Source organism: Pieris napi, chromosome 1 (assembly GCF_905475465.1).
Source record: "Pieris napi chromosome 1, ilPieNapi1.2, whole genome shotgun sequence".
Lineage (NCBI taxonomy): Eukaryota > Metazoa > Arthropoda > Insecta > Lepidoptera > Pieridae > Pieris > Pieris napi.
This window is the reverse complement of record NC_062234.1, coordinates 6,720,570-6,746,322: the sequence shown is the minus strand read 5'-3', so window position 1 is coordinate 6,746,322 and position 25,753 is coordinate 6,720,570. Positions and strand designations below refer to the sequence as shown.

General features: G+C 31.4%; 4 protein-coding genes across 5 annotated transcripts; 2 read left to right on the top strand and 2 right to left on the bottom strand.

The window, feature by feature from the left end:
- Nucleotides 1–651: 651 nt before the first annotated feature.
- Nucleotides 652–5,081, top strand: LOC125055083 (protein N-terminal glutamine amidohydrolase). Its single transcript, XM_047657313.1, has 5 exons — nucleotides 652–871; nucleotides 970–1,123; nucleotides 1,343–1,491; nucleotides 1,565–1,689; nucleotides 2,631–5,081. Exons 1-5 carry the CDS (start codon nucleotides 762–764, stop codon nucleotides 2,738–2,740), a joined length of 648 nt encoding a protein of 215 aa, XP_047513269.1. The 5' UTR covers nucleotides 652–761; the 3' UTR covers nucleotides 2,741–5,081.
- Nucleotides 5,078–7,363, bottom strand: LOC125055074 (methionine aminopeptidase 1D, mitochondrial). Of its 2 annotated transcripts, none has more exons than XM_047657299.1 (6): nucleotides 6,890–7,363; nucleotides 6,496–6,709; nucleotides 6,225–6,416; nucleotides 5,944–6,051; nucleotides 5,724–5,877; nucleotides 5,078–5,469 (listed from the first exon to the last, which is right to left on the bottom strand). In XM_047657299.1, exons 1-6 carry the CDS (start codon nucleotides 6,934–6,936, stop codon nucleotides 5,279–5,281), a joined length of 906 nt encoding a protein of 301 aa, XP_047513255.1. In that variant the 5' UTR covers nucleotides 6,937–7,363; the 3' UTR covers nucleotides 5,078–5,278. The 2 variants fall into 2 exon arrangements, with proteins under 2 accessions (XP_047513255.1, XP_047513245.1); XM_047657289.1 differs by having other exon boundaries at nucleotides 7,093–7,363.
- Nucleotides 7,364–7,960: 597 nt separating this feature from the next.
- LOC125053062 (cyclin-dependent kinase 10) lies at nucleotides 7,961–12,218 on the top strand. Its single transcript, XM_047654262.1, has 8 exons — nucleotides 7,961–8,132; nucleotides 8,205–8,323; nucleotides 8,746–8,818; nucleotides 8,893–9,067; nucleotides 9,672–9,874; nucleotides 10,372–10,599; nucleotides 11,275–11,493; nucleotides 12,001–12,218. Exons 1-8 carry the CDS (start codon nucleotides 8,123–8,125, stop codon nucleotides 12,183–12,185), a joined length of 1,212 nt encoding a protein of 403 aa, XP_047510218.1. The 5' UTR covers nucleotides 7,961–8,122; the 3' UTR covers nucleotides 12,186–12,218.
- Nucleotides 12,219–12,557: 339 nt separating this feature from the next.
- Nucleotides 12,558–15,028, bottom strand: LOC125055147 (zinc finger protein weckle-like). The gene is made up of 6 exons (XM_047657422.1): nucleotides 14,907–15,028; nucleotides 14,245–14,565; nucleotides 13,421–14,166; nucleotides 13,155–13,343; nucleotides 12,946–13,054; nucleotides 12,558–12,838 (listed from the first exon to the last, which is right to left on the bottom strand). The coding sequence occupies exons 2-6, from the start codon at nucleotides 14,380–14,382 to the stop codon at nucleotides 12,731–12,733; spliced, it is 1,290 nt and encodes a 429-aa protein (XP_047513378.1). The 5' UTR covers nucleotides 14,383–14,565; nucleotides 14,907–15,028; the 3' UTR covers nucleotides 12,558–12,730.
- Nucleotides 15,029–25,753: the final 10,725 nt, after the last annotated feature.

Sequence of the window (25,753 nt, the reverse complement as noted above, 5' to 3'; positions counted from 1 at the left end):
TAATCAACAATTCATTATTCAACAGACAATACGCAAGTCGCAAACTTATTGTAACAGTAAAATAAGTTTGAGTAATAAATGTGGATAAAGTTATTATTTAAATTAAAAATAGTGTGTGTACTATATTTAAATTGATTAGGTACATTAAAAACACTTAAGTTCCATAATATTCTAATCTTTAATCTACAATACAAAGCTTCTACATAGTATATACATAATACATACTACATATTTTTTGTTAATCAATATGGCAGCATCAACAGCACAGATAAAACACGGTCAGTATCCAGAACTAGTTTCTGCTGATATCTGGATTCCTATTAATGTCCATATGCTAGAAAGTCAATCGAACTTAAATATAGTTTCAAGTACTTTAAAAAACCATCTATTCTGTTAATGAAGTTTAACATATTTGACTGCGCTCAAGACCAGTAGGTGACTTGAGTTACAATTGAATAAGATTATTTACGAGACTTCTATAGATAGTATTCGGAAATATGATTTTTCTTATACTAATATGAAGGAGAGTCGCAAAAGAAGCACGGTAAATATTTCTTTCGCTTTCTTTTAATTTCTCAGTTTACACACAGAAAGCAAATCTGCGTACAGTACTTCACCTATGACATTTTGACAGCCGACACTCGACAGTGATGAGTGAATAGAAAAACACTGTGAACTGTGAAGTGCAAGCAAACCGAAGTCCAAACATCTAGGACAGCATAGTGCATACTAAAAGAAATCTTGAAAAGTAAAAATTTAAAATGTCGGTCAGCCAAGTTCACCAACCCAGTATTGATACGAAGAAAAGTGATAAAAATTTAAGGCTTCTGTTTCCAAAGCAAGCTGAATGTTCTTATGTGTCGTGTTATTGGTAAGTAAATATGTACGTGCAATTTTATTTCAATATTTTCTGTCCATTGCGGTAAAAAAGATGTTGAATTTCTATCGTCTGTTATTGCGGCACTGCAGTGAAGAAAATGTCTGGAAGCTCTGTCAGGATGTATCGTTAAGAGTTCCAGAAGAATTGGATCGATGTTTTGTGGTATTCATATCGAATCCCTGTCGCACTGTGCCTTTGTGGAAACAAAGGGCTGGGCGCGAAGAAGATCGCCTCGTCATTTGGGTGTGTACTAAGTCACTCAATGTTTCATTGCATTTATTATTTGATTTATATTCTGTAATTTAATCTATATTTTGGGTTTATATTCCTAGTTTTTTAGTTAACTGAATTAATATTTTAAAAAAAATATTTATTTTTACAAATATTTTAATTTATGTAATCTTGAACATTGACTATTTATATATATATGTTAATTTAATATAAATGTAAATTTGTTTACAGGACTACCATGTCATATTCCTATACTCAATTGACTTGAAGTCATGTTTGGTTTATGACTTAGATTCTGAGCTTCCATTCCCAACGTTCTTCCATAAATATGTTACAGAAACATTTCGTACAGATCAAGTTCTAAAATCTGATTTCCACAGGTAATGTGATTTATGATTTGGGGTTATTTTAATTATGATTTTATAATTCAACACTTGTATAATTTCTTTTCAGGTTCTTTAGAGTTGTGCCAGGTAAATATTTCTTACAGCATTTTTCATCTGATCGCCGTCATATGAAAAGACCTGATGGTTCCTGGATTAAACCACCACCACCATATTCTGCTATATCTGCATCAGGTAAAACTATATATTACTTATGTTCTACAAATAATTACCACTACTTAGACAAATAAAATAAATAAAGAAATCTTTCTATGGTTTTCCAAAATTTTTTCAGTGATTTTTAATTACAAATTTTGACATTTCGAAATATTAATTAAACCGTTGCAAGATATAAATTTATATTTATTTATAAGTAATCTTACAGCTACACATATCCATATTATAAAAGAAATCTACTAAATATTTTAAATTTATCTTTAAAAATCCTTTCTGCCCTGATGGCTAGGTTGGCAAAGTAGTGCCAATCTTTGAAAAGCGACTACAACTTGCAATTTCTGCATCATTGCTAATGTATAGGATTACACCTGCACCACTTAAAGATATATTGAATTGCACTTGAAAAGCAAAAGACCCAAACAAGGATGTAGGTAGTCACAATTGGTACTTACGTACATAGCCTGGTCAATTTAACCATCATAAAATGGTAATACTATTATTTTAAGTCATATTACTAAACTTATTAAAAATTATACTTTGTATTACTGTAGATCTTGGGTTGAAACCAAAAAAAATATATTTTTATCAACCTAGGTATATAATGTTTTGTTAACAATAAAAAATTAAAGATTATAAAAACTACCAAATTACCATTGGTTCTATTCAGTTTGTTATATTCATTTTTATCTGAACACTAGCAAACTCGGCGAACTCCGTTTCGCCACCAGATGGCTTCGTTTTATGTAACATTTCGTTTGGTGATCCCGCTTTTCTGTTGAAATTTTTCCTAAACTTTCTTTGCTATAAACCTCACGGAGCCCGAGACCTTTCCAACGAATGCAAAACCGTGGAAATCGGTTCGTGCGTTCTGGAGTTATAGCGTCAGGAAGGACAACCCGACTTATTTTTATATAGTAGATTGCTGGTATATTTCATGATGAATTAAAATCGTTTTTCAGCATCTTCTCACAACTTAGATGAGTACATCAACATGGATGCCGATATTGGTCCTGGCCAAGTTTTTAATCTTACTGAATTTGTTCAAAGATTCTATAAGATAGAAAAGTGAGGATATATTAATTAGAAAATGGTAGTTATGTTAACTTTTACAAGATTACCATGTTTTTTTATTATTATGATATGTTTGTTAAGTTATCAAATTGAATTAATGATTAAGTGTTGCATTTATACTTATACTGTAGAATTTTTTACTAAGTACATTTATTCTCAGTTTTCATCATATAGGCTTTTTTAGACTTTAACAGTTATGATAAAGATGTTATAATACAACTACAAGTTTTCAAAATATATTAATGGCAGCACCAAATAACACAGTATGATATTTTGTGCACAGACACTGTTAATTCTAAATTATACAGGTGTATTTGATATAATAAAACAGTTAAATAGGATTTGTGTAGCTTTTGCAAAAGGTAGTTTTGATGGCATTCACATGGCCTGTTGGCTAAACTACAGAGGAATTTGTTAATGATTGTATTATATAAAGAGGTTTTTGACTTTGAAATGGAGAAAAGCTTGACAATATTGTAACAATTATTTGTAGGCCTAGCTTGATTCCTAAAGATAACTATTACGGCAAGTGGTGTATAGTATAAATATCAAATGCTCTTTATTAAAATATGTATATGCTTAATTAAAATCATTTTACAAAGCAAGCTACAGTTACTATAAATTACTATTTTTCGGAAACTGACATTCTGCTTTTAATGTATGTTGACCTGAAACACCATTTTGCCCACGTTCTCCTTCACAATTTATATTAAAATTACATGCCATATGAAAAAAAACATTTTTAAAAGTTCTATGTAAAATATATTGCGGACCTGTTTCGTGTCGTTGGTAATTTTCGATACTTATCACATTGCGTGTGAATAATATATAACCTAGCAGTTGCGGTTAACTGTAATTAAATAATTACGCTTTAAAGTTTAAACTAAAAATGTTGATACCTAGATTTTTGTATTGATCGCCCCAATTTTTTTACGAGGTACTACATACTTAAATTCACATTGACGGCTAATGCTGTAAGTTATAAGATTTTATTTATTTGAAATAATATTAAAATATTGTCTTGTATAAAAATAAATAATAAGTCATTAGTGGTGTGTAACACGATCGCGTGGTAGCTTTTGTATGTTGTTAAAATTTGCTCTACAAGTGTGCGATTTTCATAAGGTTGTCAAATTGAATTTTAAGGCCACCAGAAGGCAAATTACATAATGTATAACAATCTATGCCAAATAATAGCATTTAACCTTAAGAGTGTATAATAATATTCCTACATAAGCTTTCTGAGGTTGCATGCTTGTAGTTCGTCTATTTAATAATTTTGTATTAACTTTTATACACTCTTTTTATCCTTCCCTAGCACCCTTAGCGTTATTATATCGTAATGTTTAATATACAAAGATTATTGCATTTAATTTGTTATAATAATTAATCTTATCATTATCTTGAGCTTATAACTGGATATATTTTACTATAAAGTTTGAATTACAAGATATTTTATAATCAGCCAAAAAGAACCTTTAATGTACAAATTTATTTAGATTTTATCCAGATAATCTAGGTTAACAAGGTTTTTTAATAAAGGGAATGTTTTATGAATCATTGCCCAGTATTATATAAAAAAATATCTTTCACATATTTTATAAACTTAACACTTATCAAATACTATATACACCTACAGCCAAGTTTACATTATGAATTTTTATGATATAATAGCAAATATAAATAAGTTATTATAAACATTTTCATAATATTACTGGATAAATAAATTTTATTAATTGTTGTTAAAAAAAATCTAGTCAATATAGAATCTAATATTAAATTTAATGTTTTCAAAATTCTGTTAAATACTTACTTTAAATATTTATGTAAAAGTAATTTTTATATTAGGTCTAACTTATGATAATCGATTTTACTATTTCTACTTTTAATAATCTTATTGATAACGCATGTAAAATAAGTATTTTGATGTCTTGAAGACTTACTCTCCTACTTTGCTGACTCATGTTTTATATGCGTTATTACTAAGAATCATAAATCTCTTTATCTTAGTAGAAAGTTGTATAATCAGGCGTAGCTGGATTAATTATGGGACCAATGTAACAAGAATGTATGAACACAGTATGAGGATTGCAAAAGGGGCTGTGGTTTCCCACTGGTTACGCCTTGTCTACATCTAATATCACTTAATTATTTAAATTAACACTCAATCGATACCTTCCTTCTACGCCTTTACATTTTATCTATTGACTGACAAGCCTGAGTGATAATGTGCTTGTGCTTTATGTACTATGTTATGTTTTTTATTTAAAAGTTATTATTAAAGTGCTAAATAAAATAGCTCTTTAAAAATAACTTAAATAAATAAAACACCAAATATGCTGATGAGTTTTTATTTCTATGAAATGATTGAATTTGTAGACAACATGTAAATATGTTTATTTTAAGTAAGGTAATTTTAGTGTAAATGCACTAAAATTACCTACCTACCTGCACTACAATAAATCTATTAGCAGTTTCAATTTAGTACAATATAATAATTTTTTTTACAGTACATTCCCTTCTTTAAAAAATGGTGCTATCTAGTTAAAATTTCTGCACCTCCTTCTGTAATTAATATAGTATGTTCACATTGCGCTGTTCTAGATCCATCTTCTGTAACTACAGTCCAACCATCATCTAATATGTATGTATTTTCTCGGCCATGAGATAATACTGGTTCTATAGTAAATGTCATACCAGCTTTCATCAAACCGGGATATCTGTTAACTATAAAATTAATACATAATCAATTGAAAATTATTATATTGATAGATTCATGTATTAATTTTAAATAATTCATTTTAATTACACTTACATTATCTACTAATACAATTTTTAAGGCAGTGAAATTTAATTAATTAATTATTGTTTAGTAAAAACTTGCTACTACACAAAATATATACAATAATTAGGATTTGATAGGGAATAATGGAAACTAAATAATCTATCATTGCTATAATCACTAAATTTTGTGAACTTACTCATATGAAAGATATCTGGAGGACCATGAAAATATTTGCCAATGCCATGTCCTGCAAAGGCTGGCAAAACTGTCAATCCTTTACTCTTTGCATGTCTATGTATCCTTAAACCAATATCACAGAAAGGAACATCAGGTCCACATAGTTTGATAGCCTGCAAAACCATCACTTATGTTGATTTCTTTTTAAGATTAAACCAAGAAATAACATTAAAATTTACATGTGAAAGGCATTCTTCAGTTACTGCAACCAGTTCTTGTCCCTTTGCATCAACTTCACCCACTAAAAATGTTTTTGAGCAATCTCCATGATAACCATTGTAATAAACCTGAAATATTTTTTTCATTACTAATATAAAGCTAAACTTTGTTTAGTTGAACATACAAATCTTAGAAACTAAAGGTTCATATTAAAAAAAAAATTGGACAATTGTTATAAGTTGTATACATAATATTATGGGAACATATTTATTATAGTACTGTCATAAAACAATATACTTACTGTTATATCTACATTAACTATATCACCATTTGCTAATGGTCTTAGATCTGGGATACCATGTACAGCAACATTATTTACAGATGTACAAACACTTTTTGGAAACCCTCTATAGTGTAAAGGTGAAGGATAGGCATTAGCATTAATAATGAAATAGTGAATTAAATCATCAATGTCATCTGTTCTTACACCAGGCTGAAACAGTTAATTAAACCTAAAAAAAATATAACACCTGGGTACAGTATGTAACTTTATTTGCACTTAAAACACCTACTTGAATAAAAGACTGCATTCTATTTAATATGCTTGCTGCAAGCTGGCAACTAGCGCGCATTCCATTTATCTGTTCTTGATCTTTGGTTTCAGGTAATTTGGGAATTCCATGAGGAAGGCCTGTTATATAATCCGGTCTTGCTATGTGATCAGGCACTGGCCTACTGGGTGTGGTTTCAATTGGATAGACTTTTTCATATGCACCAAATTTTTTCCTAAAATAAGAACTATAGAAGTTAAAAACTAAAAGGCATAGAAACAAGACTTTTTCAAACTTAATAAGACAATATTAACACTTAGAATAACTTATACAAACCGAGTACCTAACATAAGGTTTCAATAGTCTATTCTAAATCTGGTCTGCTTAAGACCTTACAAATAAGTAATAAACTTACAACAATTTCATCTGATACATTGTACTAAGTACTCTTGGGATTCTCATTTTTTTGTCCTCTTAATATATTTTTGTATTATCTTAAGCTAAAGGGAACAATTTTGTATTCATGTATTTTTCTTCATTCTTCATTAACATTAAAAGTAAGCATTTGGTATTTTTGTCAGGCACTTAGTTATGATTTTTACTTAATAAATCTCTTACACGTGAGTTCTCCAAAATTGACCTATGGGCCTGATCAAGCTTGAAATTTGCATCACTAAATAAGGCAAGTTTACAAGGGGTATTTTCTTCTAGAGGCGTAATTTTTTTACATACTTATTTAGTATTTTTTTTATTAAATAGCATACTCTCAAATATTGAATATTTTGTTATTTAAATTTCAAATAATTTTTAGTAGGTTGGTACTTAAGAATTTTGTGATTCGTGCATTAATTATTACAGTTTTCTGTTTTACATAAACTACACTGAGTAGTGAGTAGTGACTGATCAGTGAAGTGACGATTACAAAAATTATTATTCCCATAGATAATACGTTAATTCAGGTAAATTGTTTATTGTTCTAATTTCGAAATTTCATTTGATGCAAGGGTACATTAAAATATATACAAATTACAAGCCGTCGGAAATATCTGCGAACCTCGCTGGAATGCGAGTATGGAAGCGATTCTTTGTATTATTTGTAAATTTGTAAATAATTTGAATTTTAAATAATGTAAATAATAAGTATTTGTAAATTTCAAGTAGGTACGAGTATCAATAAAAATAAGTACACAAATAAAATATTTTTTATTTTTACATCTTCAATTTTTTTGCTATCTCTCCAGTTTGTATGACGTCATTAATGACGAATAAATATCGTGAATATCTGCGAACCTGGCTTAAGCCAGGTTCGCAGATATTCGATTCGACAATAATAATATATGTTTCTTTTTAAATAAATAAATATTGCGAGTGTATGTCGAAGATCTAAATGACTATTTATCGGCATTGCGCTGGCTCCACTTCTGACTTTGTGGTGTATAAATACTCTGTGGTTTTGTGATAGTCCTAGTCTGTAAATTGTTTTGTTTACAATTTTACATTACGCTTTACAAGTGTTACTACCACAACCAATTGCTTCATTATCTAAAAATTTGTTGAATTTTTAATAGTCTTTAAGTATAAGGACATTCTTAATAGTTGATGAGGTTTAAACAGGTTTCCAGATCATCTTGTATCATTTTCCAAAGCGATGTCTCAAAGTAAGTCCTAAAACGTAAAACATAATTTAAATCTATCAAATCAAGATTAGTATTGATTTACTGATTACTTAGCTTCAGAAAAGCCGGTGGCAAATCAAGACATATCAGATCCCACGGGCCCAGCTGCTCGAAAAGGTGTTCTGGTGTCTTTTCGAACAGGAAAGACGATGGAAATACCAGAAAAGGATATTGTAAGTGACATAACCTCTGTATTTTCCAAATCGTTTTTCTTTAAGTTTGTTACTTCAAGGATAGCTTGGATCTCATATTTCACTAATTTATTAACGCCCAGTTTCTGAAAGCACAGTCAACGTTGTAATCGAATAACATTACTCGAAAAGGTTTGTAATATTTGGTTGGGTTTTAATTCCAGCATCACTGTTTAATCTAAACTTTAGTTTTAGAAACTCAAAAATACATTTTTAATTATTTATGTTATGAAATTCAAGGCGGTTAATGATCAAATTAACCATAAATGCAATTGACTGAACATAACATAAATTGTGACAATCTGCACATAACATAGTGATTTAAAACTTGATTAGTAAATTTTTTAGAAACTGGATGTTTTAATTATTAATATATTTTATTACAACTCTCAAAATATCTTTAGTTAGGAAGATGCCGCTTTGTTGGAGAATTTGAAAAACTGAATCGCATTGGTGAAGGAACTTATGGCATAGTGTGTAAGTATAGCACCAATTATTAAACATTTTTGTTTCGTCTTATAATAAAATATGTTAAAATCTTTTAAAAACAGATCGCGCCAAGGATAAAGTTAGTGGAAATATTGTTGCATTGAAGAAGGTCAGAATGGATGTTGAAAAAGATGGATTGCCACTTAGTGGTCTTAGAGAAATACAAGTATTAATGGCATGCAACCATGAAAATGTGGTACAACTAAAGGAGGTGCTGGTAGGACGATCCCTTGAGAGGTATCATTCCAACAATAAATTTTACTTTTTGCCTTACACAGTAAACCCCCTTATAACATGGTACCCATTATAATGCATTTTTATATTATGTGATTTTAGTCCCTCCCATTTATATTCCCCCATATAATGCGGGGATTTCACACATTATATTTCTGTACTGTGACATATTTTATAATAATTAGTACGCAATTGTTTCGTGCATAACAGTTTTTTGTTAATATTAGATTTCATTTTAACAAGAAAAGTTTAACTTTTATCAATCTAATTATTTTATTAATCATTTGTACACAACGCGTTATATGGGTTCATATAAGCGCGTTATGCGAGAATTTTCCTACAATGCGTTTCCTATAATGCGGAACCAATGTACTGTGTTATAGGAAAGATAACTGTATATTACCTTAACTTTTTGAAAAAAATGTATATTAATGTTATTTAAAGCTTTTTGTACATAGGTACTATCATTAATTATATAAATTTTTCCATAGGTATAGGTTTTTGAGTTTTAATACTAAAGAACAGAAATGTCTTGTTTTCAAAAACAACAACAGCTTGTAGAGTGGATTTTCAGACTTAAATACAGTTGTGACTAATATTATTTCAGTATCTTTCTCTCAATGGAATATTGTGAGCAGGATTTGGCGTCTCTACTTGATAATATGTCATCTCCATTTACCGAATCCCAAGTTAAATGTCTTATGTTGCAAGTGTTAAAGGGATTGAAATACTTACACTCAAATTTCATAGTGCACAGAGATTTGAAGGTATCAAACCTATTGCTTACTGATAAAGGTTGTGTAAAAATAGGTAAGAATTCTTTCTATATAATTACATTAAGGTTTAAGGTTTCTTTAATTTTATTGTGTGCTTATATGACTTGAAAAGGTATGATAAAAAAATATGTCTTAAATAATGTCTCAGCTATACACCTTCATTACGCTTTAAAAGCTCGCATTAAGCTGGTGTTGTTATTATTTAATAAAATTACTAGTAACAGCACACTTTTTACCTCCATAATACCGGGCATGATTGAGTAAAAACGAAATTCGGTAAAAGTTAGAGTTTGTGGTTTTTTGTATCAAGGAATTTATATTGTATTGTCTTTATTTGGAGCCAACCATTGAAATTAGAGCGAAGGATCAATACATATTCATTGTTTTTAATTCAAGCATCACATTCTTAGATAATATATATCTAAAGATAAAGATAATCAAAACTATGATGATTTTGGTTAGTGCCCGCTCTTAATGCCTAGAATCAAGTCATCTCCTTTTAGTTATTATTTTAAAGTATTGAACTTTCAGCTGACTTTGGCCTAGCTCGTTGGTTAGGTGCCCCAGCCAGATGTGCAACGCCTCGAGTTGTTACCTTGTGGTATCGTGCTCCTGAGTTACTCTTACAATCACCCAAACAGACCCCCGCATTGGACATGTGGGCAGCTGGTTGTATTTTGGGTGAATTGTTGGCTAACAAACCCTTATTGCCGGGCAGAAGTGAAATAGAACAACTTGAGTTGATTGTTGATTTGCTTGGTGAGTTATTTTGTATACTAGGAATAGAAAAATCTCTATGTTAATAGACTTTTTATAAAATAAATTTGTATGGTGAGAAGTTTTTTTTTATAATTATAATAATTAATAATTATTTTGGAACTTACAAAATAAACAAATTATTTTAGATAAATATTTTAGACTAGCTGGCCTGGCGAACATCGTACCGCCTAACAGTAGTTTCTTTATTTTTATAAAATACTTATTCTGCTATTCGGGACACCGGTCTAGCTAAGATAAAAAAAAGAAAGTTGATAAGACAACAAATACATTATGTCAAAAAATAAAAATTTACCTTCCCGGAACCCCTCCACTAACGCTTGAACTTTATGATGTGGTATTTAAGTTCAAATTGACTTTTAAGTATTATTACGAATATTATGTATGGGAATATAGAAGTGTTGTTTTTTTATTGAGACTGTTCCACTCAATAACTTTCACTAAATTTTTCTCTCCGTAAGAACCATCCTCGTACTTCAAAGAATTTTATAAAAAAAAAATTGGCCAAATCAGTCAAGCCGTTTTCATGTTATGTCGTGACAACGGAAAACGGGTTTCATTTTTATATATAGATAAAATATGCACGAAGGGATAATAATGAAAGATTGACGAGGTAAATTAAAAATATAGAATTGAAGTATTATGGTGGTATTACAGGGACTCCTTCGGACGCAATTTGGCCAGAATTCAGTTCATTACCGGCTTTACAAAACTTTACACTGAAGCAGCAGCCTTACAACAACCTAAAGCAGCGATTCCCTTGGCTGTCGGCTGCAGGCCTGCGACTTCTTAACTTCCTCTTCATGTATGACCCAAAGAAGCGAGCAACTGCCGAAGAATGTCTCCAAAGCTCTTACTTCAAAGAACAGCCATTACGTAAGTTTTAAAAAAAATCTCATTAAAAATTTTGGTGGCTGTAACCTGATTATGATGGTTATGAAGGAGTCTCGGAGCACCTTGATTGGAACACCTCCAAGTGACTTTTGCCGCCGGAAATGCGTCTTTAAAAAAAAAAAAAAAGTTTTGTGAAATGTATTGAAATTTGTGAACAATCCGCCATATTCTACTTTTCTATTGGTTATAAGAGATGTGATATGTGTGTTGCGAAGTTTCATACTTTATCGAATTCAGTTAACTTCAAACAGTTTTTACTATGATCTGTTGCTTTGAATAAGGACAAAATGTTAGTCTTCCAAAGACTAACATTTGCGCATAATTGTTGAGAAATATATGGTTTGATTTCATTTCTATTGCCATCAGTCTTGACATCGGGCTTTAATGATACGAAACGCAAAAATAAGATCCATACAGATAATCATAACTATGAAACGACCCATATTGTCAGAAAACTAATTCTTTCCTACTATATTGATCTTTTTTCAGCCTGTGATCCGAAGTTGATGCCTAGCTTCCCTCAACACAGGAATATGAAAGGCCAAAAGGGAACATCCAATCAACTAAACATACCCTTATCCAACCTAAACACTGGTGCCAACGATCAGACAAACAATCTCCCGGCTATTTCTGATCTCTTAGGATCTTTGGTCAAAAAACGGCGGCTAGATTAAGTTTTAGGATTTACATTAAACGTTTGATTTTAACAAAATGTTTTATTTCCAACGTCAAATGTACGCTAATAACATAAACAACTAGGTAAACCTATCGCCAACTATCCAAAACAAAAATATTTTGAAATCGCTCCTGATTCTTTTCGTGTTCCCGAGATTGACGCATTTAGGTAACCATATGAACTAATATTAGAAGACACCATTTAGGCAATAAAGTAGTGGAGTAAAATGGAATTGAACTCAATAAAAAATGTATTGAAATCAATAATATTCATGTAAACCAACAAGCGAGTAGATTTAGTTCTACTTAAGAATATTTTAAGAACCGATAAGCGATAGGTCATCTGTCATCGGTGTTAATCAAAAAAATGCTCATGACTTATAATTTATTTTCATATTAACTTTGACATTTTACATTTGTTACAATTTTTATTAAAAAATGATTTTGCACCGAACTCTGAGAATAGCTCGTTTTGTTTAAAACGGGTTTATCTTAGAGTAATACACAGTTTAAGAAGCAATGGGCTTTTGTGTGAACATCGGCTCTAATCTGAGGACGCTTCTTCGTCAGCGGATAGTCCCATAGCTTGACGAAATTTTTGATACTTCTGTAACGTTAAAGTATCAACACTTTTCGCTTTTACTTTTTCTTTCTAAAAAAGAAGAATATATTAATTATAGTAATTTTAGGAATATCATTAAAATGCCTATGTTTTGTGCTTAATTATTTAATAAAACGCTTATACGTATTCTCACTCACAATATCTCTTTCTTGTTTTTCTATATTTTTTAAAGTTCGCACACACTGAGAACACAAAATGACGTCTTCCATATGGTTTACAGTTTTCTTGCGGTGGTGATGTTTTAATCTGAAAGAAAATAGTTACCGAAATACGATTAGCAATTAATTGAGGCGTAGGTAATCTTAAAAGTACTTCTGGAGAAATTAATTTAATAAATTAAGCATACGTTTTCCCACAATAGTCACACTGAAGTTTATCCGCCCGATGCGTAAGAAGATGCGCGCCCAATTCTCTGTACGTGGGGTAACGTTCCGAGCACCGCGGGCACAATATCTTTCCTTCTGATCGTCCCCCGTTGGTTTGATGTTCTGTAAGCTCCTGTGACGTCTGGAAATTCTGATGACAGCTTTTGCACCTGAAATAAGGTGTGTAGTTTTTAAGTTCCGCAATACTCCACCTCTCATCTATAAAAAAGTAAACGTTATTACATACATAAATATGTTCGGCTGCAAATGGAACGCCATGTGTTCAATAATTTTTTTCGGGTAGAAGTAGTGAAACTTTTTATCACAGCAAGTTACATAGCCTGGGACGCCGTGTCTGTCTTTATAATGTTTCATTAGGGACCTAAAATGAAATCCAGTTTCATGACAAATGCAACATTCCATCTTGTAGAAAAGCGTGATTTGCATATCTAAAGCATGGCCTTGCTTGGCTGGACGACCGTCGATTATTACTATTGGATCTAAAACATCTTGCGCTAGTTCATCTTCAACTATTCGTTTTTCACGAGTCGGCGATGGACTTTTATTAGCAGACGTTGTGCTGTTGAGTAAGGATTTATCTAACTTTTCCACTTGAGCAAATTCTTCTAGTGGCATAGCTTCTAAATATTTCATATCAGAAGCCGACTGCTTCTTAACTTGTTTCGGTTTTGCTGGTTTTGTGTCACCTTGTTGTAATTCTGTGGTTATAACTTCAGCTGGTTTTGGCGGAGTGGTAGGATTAGAAAATGTCTTTAGATCTGTACTGGCATGTTCGAGATTTCGGGCTGATAACTCATTTATAAGCGGATAATTTTTTGTTTCATTTAGCTGCTTGTCTTCATTCTTCTTGTTTCTGTGGAATTCTAAGAATTTTTGAGTTTTTTCCACTTTCACTGTATAAATATATGCGTTACTAATTTGTTGTAGGCAATCATGGCAAATAGCTTTTGGGAGGCAGTCATCTGTATGGATCTATGAAAAGAAGCACAATTAGTGATTTTAGATGAAGTATGTACATCTAAGGTATTCAAATATAAATTTTACACTTACAACGATATCGTATAGTTTTTTAATTTTGCGCTTTACTTCGGCACTGAGTGGTTTCAGCTTGATAACATCATTGCAAAGACACAATCTACAAGATAATTCACGTACTATCGTTTTTTCTAATGTTGCAAAGTCGTTCATACCTACTAAATTCTTAAATCTGTTGTAAAAAGTTTAGCAAAAATGTTGATCGGTTTCTATTGTATTTTATTATGCGTCCATTGCAAAACGGATTTTACTTAAATAATTTAGATAAGAGGTGACAACATTTCAAATCAGCCCAATAACCTTTGTAAAATCCTAATGCCAAAAAACTGCCAGTACCTGAGGTAGCAATAGTTAATGTTAAAGTCATCACAGATGAAATAAAACAGCTTATATATATATATATTATATATAGCATTCAACAAAATCCTTTAAAATAAATAGAGAATTATTACAGCGTTACATTAATTGAAGTAAAACGTATTATTATAAAATTCTTTGACAACGGCGAATGCATTTTGATTGGTTCAAATTAATTGTATCTAAATACATAGTAATAAAATAGGAACATAAATATATGTATATATTTCGGACGCCCATGAGCGCATACTTATTAATTTAAATGCATTTAATAAATAATAGCTTACATTCTATCTTGCAATTTAACAAGAAACCTTTACCTTTGTCTTCATAATATCGTTTCTGTGATTTTGAAATTCAAGGTGTATTTTTACACGCTTTATATTAGCTTCACCTGTATGTAACCGACTCCTTCGGACCCGATTTTGACCCACTTTAAACGGACAGATTTCATTCAAACTTTGTACACTTATAAAGAATCAGCGACAATATAATAATTTCATAGGTTTATCTCGAAAAAACAATGAAATTTTTTTTAAGTCCACAAAGCAATACGATTAAATTGAGACAACACGTATTGCTGCTAGGACTAAAAACTGGAAAATAAATATAGTTTAAAAAACTATCAAATGCTTTTAAAGCACATCAAACTATTATTTATTTATCACTTTTTAGTTTGATGTGCTTTAACAGCGTGTTTTATAGTTTTTTTAAACTATATTTATTATTTTTCTCTATTATTAATCAATTATAGTTTAAGTGATACTTTTAATACGTAAATCGTATACTATAGGCCACTAACAAGTAGTAAGTAAAGTATGTCACAAGTTTTAAGCGCAGAACTTGAATAGTCTAACGCGTGAACAAAGTTTCAAAGTTGACTTAGTTATAACGAGCAATTTAATGTATTCTAATGAATTTATTAAATATGATATATCACTCAGTAAAAGTGAAATTGTACCACATAGATAATAGATTCTTTATCATTCGGATGAATGATGCTTGTCCGGTTTTAACTTTGTACCATAGACACATACTTCCCGCTGAGCTGCGATTCTCAAAACAAATATGTTGCTTCGAGTCAGTGTGCGCTATCCGTGCGTAAAAAAACAGATAATCCTCCAATTCGTAATATCGTTTTCAAAGAATGTTTAATGTAAGCTAGCAATAAGCAATTGCCCGTTCGGTCGTTAATGAATCCTTTATATCTCGTGAAATGTATTCGATGGAAATGGTTGTGAATATTTTAAAATAAAGGGTTTTTTTTTGAATTAAGTTATACATTAACCTGATATAAATATTATAATTAATTCAGGGTCAAAGCTCATAAACAATTCGTAATATTCGGGTATTCTTATTAGTATCTGTTTTTTATCGTCAGCATTCCTAAATAATTACAATATTAAATATACTTATTTTACATGGTACATATTCATACTTCAATTTACATGGTTTAATTACTAGTCAAATCTTAAATTGGAAGTGTAATATTATAATTTTTTGTAACATTTATGTTTACCATAATTGTGAAGTATTTAAGAAAATATAGCATGTAAAATACTATAGACATAGCATTATATATGATGTGATGAACTTTAATAAATAAACACATGCACTGTAAATAATTTTTTGTCGCCTTAATACGGATACCGGCAAACTTCTTTAAACAAAAAAGGGAAATGTTTGCGCTTCGTACACATACGAGAAAAAAGTGTCTATTTGATTTAACTGTAAAATACTTTTTACGTAGATAACTTTTAAAAATAGTTAGTTTGAATTTTTGTAGATTGTTAGTGTATATCAGATGTTATTGTGAGTTGGTAAAAATTATTTTTTACTACCTTCTAAAATATGATAATAAGAAATGAAAACCGGCCAAGTGCGATTAAAGCCATACCAGGAAAAAATGACATAATATATTTATTTAGGTATTTATTAATAATACATCTCAGCCTATATGCATGTATATATAACGTGGACGCAGAGCGGGACACAAACGTCAACTGATTTACCAATCACGCGATCGACACGTCACTCTCCCCCCCCAGTATTACCTAAAAATCGCAGGCAATCGCAGGACCATTGTAATTTGTTCAAAATGTTTGCCGGTGACTATAGCTACAGTTGCATTTGCCATTTAATTCTATCACATACTGGGTATATTTTACCTAAAACATTATGGAGATTTCTTAATATAGCAAGTTTTGAATCATTCCATAATTTTCTATTATTCTACAGCTATATATATGTACAATACACAATATATATACGTTTATTCCTCCGTATTTTACATAGATTTATTATGTAAAGAAATATATATTATGTATTATCAATATATATATATATCGGGGGGTATGTGAAGGTAGATAGGATAAACTAATCAAGCAAGTCAGAGTCTCATGTATTTTAACACACAAAGTTCCAAGTCCGTTCCAATGTGACGAATAAAGTTCGGTGAGCCGTGATAATCCTTAACTTTGCAAATACCGATTTAACTGGTTTTTGTGTTTTGTAAACTAGTTTCGTGTAACTCGGTATTGGCTCTGTGTAAATTAACTTGCGAAGGATTAAAAAGGTTAATTTATTTTAAGATATAAAATCATATACATAGTAATAAAATTTTCCTTTGTGGTTTCAACGTTTTAAAAGGATTCAACATTTAGTACATTGCATATATCTCCTTCAACTACTTAGTGGTTGAACGGGTGATTCTCAAATCTGAAAACTGAAAACCAATTAAGCGTACGAAACTTTTACTTTTATTCTAACTTGAATTAAGTAACGTTTACTTTGCGTAAACGTTTATTTTGCGTTTTTTTTGGCGTGGGGCATATTCTGTTCAACCAATCAGCGCGCGAGGTGCGATCCGTTTCACAATTTGACGGTTTCACTTCGATAGATTACAATCTACCGAATAATAATACGTTAAATTGTAAGTAGTTCGTTGAGGTTCACAATCTTTCGACAGTTTACAATCTCGCGAGATAGATTACAATCTAACGGTGTTTACAATTTTACGGTGACATTCAAACTCAAAATATCTTTATTCAAGTAGGTAACTAAGTACACTTTTGAATAGTCAAGTTAAATTAATCGTAAATTTACATTTACTACCAGTTCGCAAGTCAAGGGCGTAGAGCGGGTAAGAAGAACTGGCAAGAAACTTTCCGCCACTCTTTTTAATCGCCAAGTATTGTCATACAAATTGTTTGAACTGGAGCAATTCAATCCCAAGGATTAGGATCATTTAAGTAGTCCTCAAATTTATAAAAAGCTTTGTTGATTAATTTTCGTTTAACGAGGACTTTGAATTTATTTAGTGATAATTCTCTAATTGCGCTTGGGAGTTTGTTGTAAAAACGAATACAATTTCCATATAAGGAGTGATTTATCTTTTGGAGCCTGGTTGGTCGTACACTCAAATTAGTTCTATTTCGCGTATTATACTGGTGAAAGTCACCATTTGTTTTAAAATCGTTTATATTTTTTTGGACATACAACAAGGCTTCAAGAATATATTGACCAGATAGTGTCATAATATTTAATTCCTTAAACTTATTCCGTACCGACTCCCTCGGAGAAACACAACAAATACCCCGAACAGCCCGCTTCTGCAGCACAAATATGGATTGAACCTCTGCAGCAGCACCCCACAATAAAATGCCGTACGACATAACGCTATGAAAGTAGCTATGATACACAATTTTAGCCGTGTCCTCATCAGTAAACTGTCGGATTTTCTTTACTGCATATGCTGCAGAGCTCAGCCTATTCGAAAGAGTCTCTATGTGTGGGCCCCATTGGAGTTTACTATCTATTGTTATGCCTAGAAAAACAGTTTTGTCAACAAAGTTTAGTTCACTGTCCTTAATTTTCAGGTTACCAATATCTCGCTTTACGCTAGTAGTTGTAAATCTAATACATTTTGTTTTATTCTCATTAAGCAATAAGTTATTTACATTAAACCAGTTAACTATACGAGAGATAGAATTGTTTACATCGTCCAATAATACGTTATTCCTATTCACTTTAAATAGAAGTGAAGTGTCATCAGCAAACAATACCATCTCATGAACTTCGTTGACAAAGAATGGGAGGTCATTTATGTAAATCAGAAATAAGAAAGGCCCGAGAATCGATCCTTGGGGGACGCCCATTGATACCTGCGAACCCGGAGAGGTGACTCCATTGACATGAACTCTTTGGATCCTTCCCTTTAAATATGAATTCATCAGGCTGGAAGCTTTGCCATCAACGCCATAGTGTTGAAGCTTTCCAACGAGTATATCAGGATGAACACAGTCAAAGGCCTTTGACAGGTCACAAAAGACGCCGACTCCATCATATGATTCTTCCCAGGCGTTAAATATGTCCGAAATCAACTTCACACCGGCATCGATTGTGGAGCGACCCTTAGTGAAACCATACTGTTTATTATGTAAGAGTTTATTTTTATTAAAATGTAAAGAAAGCTGGTCTAGCATTATCTTTTCAAAAACTTTGCTCAACGCAGGGAGCACGGAAACAGGTCTGAAGTTTGACGGATCAGACTCACTACCTGCCTTGAACAACGGTGTAATCTTACTTAATTTCATTTCGTCCGGAAAGACTCCACAATCGATACAGCTGTTAAAAATTATAGACAATTCAGAGCTTATTACATTAATAACGGAATTTAAAATGACTGTTGACATACCCCATATATCTTTACTTTTTTTTAAATTAATAAGCTTAAAAGTTTTAACGATATCATTACAAGTTATATGTTTAAACTGAAATTTAATATTACATTCAGGTACACATTTTTCTAGCAATGAGATCGCAGCAGCAGGTGAAGAATCTAGGGACTTGGTCGTATTTAGTGGTACATTTGTAAAGAACTCTTCAAAAGAAGAAGCTACCTCTGGGTCAGATTTTATTAACTTCCCTTTAACTTTTAACATATAATCAGTTCGTTTGTCAGACGTTTTACCTGATTCTTCATTTATTATTTTCCAGGTAGCTTTTACTTTACCCATGCTATTTTTTATTTTTGAACTTAAATATTGAGACTTTGCAGTTTTGCAATCTTTTTTGAAATTATTTGAATACAACCTAACATATTCCCTAAATTCCACACTAGTGTTATATTGCATTTCGTCATAGATTTCATATAATTTTAACCTTTTCCTGTGTAACTCCTCATTTGCCCAGTCACAGAAACTTGTTTTCTCAGAGACCAATAAAGTCTTTTGAGTAAATACTTTCTTGAATTCATCAATAAATGATCCAAAAAAAGTATTGTATAAATTATTAGGGGATGAGTTGCCACACAGAAATGGCATTCTATAGACCAATGCTTCTCTAAATCTGTCCAAACGGTCATTTGTAATAGGAGTTATCACAATTTTCTTCTTTTTACATGTTTTTTGTTTCCTTAATTGGAATTCAAACCATTGACCAGTGTGATCAGATTTAAATCTATTGAAAATACAAACATTCAAAGGGGCTATGTCACTATATATGTTATCTATACAAGTTGCGGTGCTAGCTGTTATTCTTGTGGGTGAATGAAATTGATTTATTAAATTGTATGAACGAAAAAGACTAAGTATGCGTACACTTGAATTAGAATGACAAAGTAAATTGACATTAAAGTCCCCACACACAATTAGCCCTTTATTACACTTTACTAATTTACACAATATCTCCTCTAATACATTTTCAACATTATTATAGACAGCTGATGGAGGACAATATAGACATACAACAATGAATTGCTCCAGTTCCACACAGGAGATTTCAATAGTTAGTTCTACAGAGAGGCTGATAATATCCTTTCTTTCTTTGTATTTAAGTTTTTTACTTATTAGGATTAATGAGCCACCATGAATTGCATTTTCTCTGCAAAACACACTACCAACCCTGTGGTTACAAAAATTAAACAAAACTTCATATTTTTTTAGCCAGTGCTCTGTTATGCACAAAAAGTCTATTTTTTGACTATTCAAGAATAGTTCAATTTCTAATTCTTTATTTTTCATCCCCTGTATATTTTGATGAACCACAATAATATTTTGGGAATGAATTTTATCACATAATATACTTACCTTATTATTGCAAGAGTGGTGCTCTGTTGTCCTATTATCTAATTTAAATAAATATTATTTGGAATTTCTTCCAAGGTCTTATAATCTAATGCTTGCTCAATAGAAGCAAGGGGTCTAGCCAAATTCTTGGCTGTCATCTCTATAAAATATGATAGCGAAACAGCTATCTGTCTTTTTAAGAAAGCAGGTAGGTAATAATATCTACCCTTTGTAATAAAAAACTTTTTTGTATACCTATTGGTATCTATGACACAAAATTTATCATTATACATTGCCAATGTATGCAATGTTTGATTAAGAATATATCTTGTGTCATTTTCTTCCTTAGGAAAGCTTTGGCTATAGGGAAATGTAAACATAACAATCCTCTTAGAGTCTAAACAACAAAGTTTTTCATATAATACTAAAAGATCATGTTTATTTACATTTCCCCTGTTCCCTATAAAAATTATTAAATTATTACATTTATCATTGTTTTTGATTATATGATTTTTCACAATGTTTTTAAATGTGGCATTGGGATAGCAGCTATTTATAAATGTTTGGCCGTCATTTAATTGTACAATAGTACCCATGTCCTTACCCATTTCATCGGAATACATTAAATTCCTTTCTTTTGCCTTAATTTTTTCCTTTAACTGAGTGTTTGTTGTGGTGTAGGTGAGGCTGTGAGTGTGTTGTGATGTCTGTGGTAATTGGAGGCTTTTATAATTGCAACCATAAGTTTTATTCTGTAATTGCTCATAACATTCTGCGGTGTAATTAGAAATTTGAAGCAGATCTTCCATTGCAGAAGAATATTTTTCTACCATACATTGTGATTCTTCAAATTTAGAAGTGAGACAGTTTGTAAGTTCTTGTAATTTTAAAATTTCTGTTTTTAAATCTAATGTGTCAGATTCATATTTTAATTTAGCATTTTCAGTTTCAATTAAATGCAAGTCAAGTTCATTTTGAAGTTTTGTGTTTTGAACTTTTAAATCCACACTGTTTACATTTCTATATTGTTTTACTAGCTTCTGTGTCTTTTTAATGTATTTATTAATTTTAATATATTTTCTTATTTTGTTTTTACCTAAACTTTTTACATGATGAGTTGGTGTAGAACCTGAATCATGGATTAATGTATTGTATAAAATGTTTGTGTGTGTATCTTTTACACTTTGTGAGACTGCCTCCAGGTTATTAATATATTGTTGAGCCTCCAATAGCTGTTTTTCAAGACTTCTTATGCGCTGCAAAGCAACTTCATACTCATTACCATAACTATCAAGTTTATTTAATTCCTGCTGAAGCATAACACACTGATCTTTAAGTGAATTATTTTCTTGAAATAGCAAGGACATTTCATTTTTGAGCTTTCGGTTGCCTTCCAGCACACTTAAGAATTCTTTTTCATTTTCTTCTCTTTCACTTGTTAACTGGGTACATAAATCCCTGCAAGACTGCAATTCAGTCAGTGCTAATTTAAGTTTAGATTCTTCTTGCAAAGCCAAGCCTCTGCGAGTCATCATATTGTATAATAGGGACTGTATGCAATGAACAAGCGAAAAAGGTATGTATATATAACTGTTATGTGTGAGTGGTGGTGGTTGTACTATTTATTACCTATTAACATATAATGAAACCTAAATACACAAAATGTTCTTATTTTGTCAAGTAAATTATGTAGTATTAATTATTGTCTGGGCGAATGTTTTCGTCGTCGATTTTGCTTCCACTAGTTGTCAAGCAAAATGAGACATAAACCGTGCCAATGTGTGATGGACGTAGCTCCAAAAACTGAGCAGTATTTTATGATCGTATGTAGTCAGTAAATATAACTTAAATAGAACAAAATACTCCCCAGGTTTGACGATATTTTAAACTACGTTACCGTTAAGGCGTTAAGTTGACAGCCAGTTTTAGATCCCTGTTTTGCCAAGTTCTCGCGACAAAAAACACTGTATAATCACTTTATATTATACACAAATCTTATTTTTAACTAAATTACCCTAATTTAACTAAATTTAAAGCCTTAAAATTATTATTTTTTAAAATTAAATGTAGAGGTTGTTTTCTTACAACCTACTACCAGAGTTGCCAGTCGCGAAAAAAGCATATATAATATATATATTGTTATACTTTAACGGTCTACTATCGGGGAAGATGAAGTAGGACATAATAAACCCTGAAGGCCGAGGAAACCGACGAGCCCAAAAATCGACCATGTCATGTTGGCATTCTATGATCAACTATTTGTCTAATGAAATATCAAGCCTATAGATAATGCTTTCGCATTTTCTACGCCCATTGGGGTTTACCGGCCTTTGTGCATATTTATCCTTCCTCAATTTGCAAACTTAGTCAAACACTTTGCTATTCGAGCAGTATTTCCCCTTAGTAAGAGAACTTTTTTATTTTAGAACATGTATTTTATTTGAAAATAGTTCATAGAATCGTAGTTTTAAGGTATCATATAAGCAATTTGCGCTAATTAGTCAGCCACGAAAGCGGGAAAATTGTACTAAAAGATTAATAAGTAGTAGCGCTGTATGGACTTCAATATTCATTTAAGTTCTAAGAAAAAATATTATGCTCAACAACAATTTCACTGTAATGAGGAAGATTTCTGTTGAAAAGAGCTTTCAAACGGATCTCCATAATATTTCTGAGCGCCGCGACTGTTCGCAACTACGGATAAACTAAATACGGGTTGTGTTGTAATGATGTTTAGGGGATTTCGAGATTCGTGACTGACTTACTTTTTCTCTAAAGCGATTACAGAGCATCGTAGCTAAATTTGCATTAAATGTGCAATCGTAAAAATTGCCTTAAAAAGTATCCAATATGATATATGTATTTACATTATCTCAGTTCCAAGATTCGTTACAATTGGTTTTCCAAAACTTAGCTACTTGGAGGTAACTAAACATACCTACTTATATGTAGATTAGTTTTTTGTACTTATTCTTTGAGCAATCACATTATTACCCTGTATTTTCTTTCAATAAATGGTTGATTTGATATCAAGTCAACGATTACACATATAGATAATGTGTTCATGAAAACTTAGTTTTACTTACTGCTACCAACGCCGTGGCTTTGTTGAATCAGTGCTGAACCTGCTGATCCCTTGTTGATACTCGTAGACAGATATTACGTTGGTAGGTTCAGATATCCGCTTGCCGAACAATAACAGAACAATGCCTAACCTAATAATTTCCAGTTATTAAAATCGAGGCCGTACATAGGGGAGTGAATATCCCGACGTTAACATATGGGATTGTTGGATGTGGCAAAGAAAAAATTAAAGAAGAATAAATGCCATGGAAATAAATAGGTTAAGAAGTGTGTGTGGTGTAACTGTATAGTGGATAAGTAGTGAGATACGTGAGCAGTGTGGTTTAAATATGGAAGTAGTAACAAGGATACGAAAGGTAATGCTTAGGTGGTTTTGCCATGTAGAACGGAAGAATGAGAAGCGTTGGGAAAGTGAAATTGGGTTGAGTATGCCTTGTCATATATAGATCAAATCCAGAAGGTACTAGAGAAGGAACAAGTTTAAAGTACCCATAACCGATGATCATGCATCGTGAATGTCATGAAAGTGGATGAAGCGAGAGAGGTCATGACCATAGTAAGTGAAGATCCGTAGTTTCTGCAACTGTAATGCGGACTTCATTTCATTTTTGACGCGGGTAGAAATTTATGATAAATCTTGGTAGCCTTTACATTACGATCCTACTTAAACTATACTTAACTGTCATAAACTCGGCCTATTAAGTTGTTGAGTAGTACTTAAAAAATACAAGAGACATCATTTTATATCTTCTTTATAGCTTTCGTGTGCGATTAGCATTACAATTAGGTTCGTGCCATATTCATTGTAAACAAGATTATGTGGATATTGGATAAAATCAAATATTTGTCATATACTGTTTTAGTAAAAGTGTTTTACAATAAGATATAAACAATTTTAACACAAGAAGTGTATTCTCCATCGCAATGCGCTCAGATAAAAAAAATAGCGTCTATCTAAAGAGGCGATGGAAACGAATCAATTCTCGTGGTATAAGATGTACCACATGTGTATTTATTGTTTAAATAGTGACATACTCAGTGAATTTAAACAAATTGAATTAACAGGTGTTTTGTAACAAACCGTAGATATTTCTTAACTTCATACATTATGCTCGCTAAAGTTATTTCCATCCAACTATGTATGTGTATATATTTATAAATTGCTTATCCAGAAAAAAACCAACTATCATTATAGTATAAGATGTAAGTTGTATGTATATTTCAGTCGAAGTAGCAATAAATTGATGAGGCTATTCATGCTACGTCGAGCGTCCGTAGCGACCAACTGTTCGTAGGCTAATTTAACTTAAAAAGTAGTACATGAAACTACTTCGTCAGTTGTGGCTTAGAAAATAAAATACACCTATTTTAAGTATTTTCCTAATTTAAAAGGTTTTGATTTAAGCTAGGTATAGTTATTGACAATAATTATTATATGAGAACTTGTTTAGAGTAATATTAATAATTCCTATTTTTATATAAACTGTTACATTAGAAACTACGTTTTAAAATTAACTCATGTTTTACTATATTTTATAATGAGGTACAATAAACATTGTATGAAATTGGTAACGATATTTGGATTTAAAAAAAAACAAATCAGTTTTTCAAATTCGTAGCCGCATATCGTACAAATTCGTTAGGGCTAATTGCTATTTATATCTTATGTATTGGATCGAATGTCCTATATAAGTGTTAATCAGTTAGTGTATGTTGTAAATACCACATACACTAACTGATAACCAGATTCAGATAGTATATAATTTAATCAGAGTATCGTGTTTAGAGAATAGTAAACTTTTGTTTACGTAGGTTTTTTAGAAACAGTTTTATCTATTGTGTAAAAACACTAAACGTCTACGTTTCTTCCTTTCTTGTTTTCATTACAGGGTTGGTCAATATTGGCGAGAGTGTAAGAAAAATAAAATGGCATTTCATTCGCGTTTGACAATGTTGAGACCTCGGAGAGTACTCTGGTAGCTTGTGTCGTCAGTCAGTACAACGTGTGCCGCCCC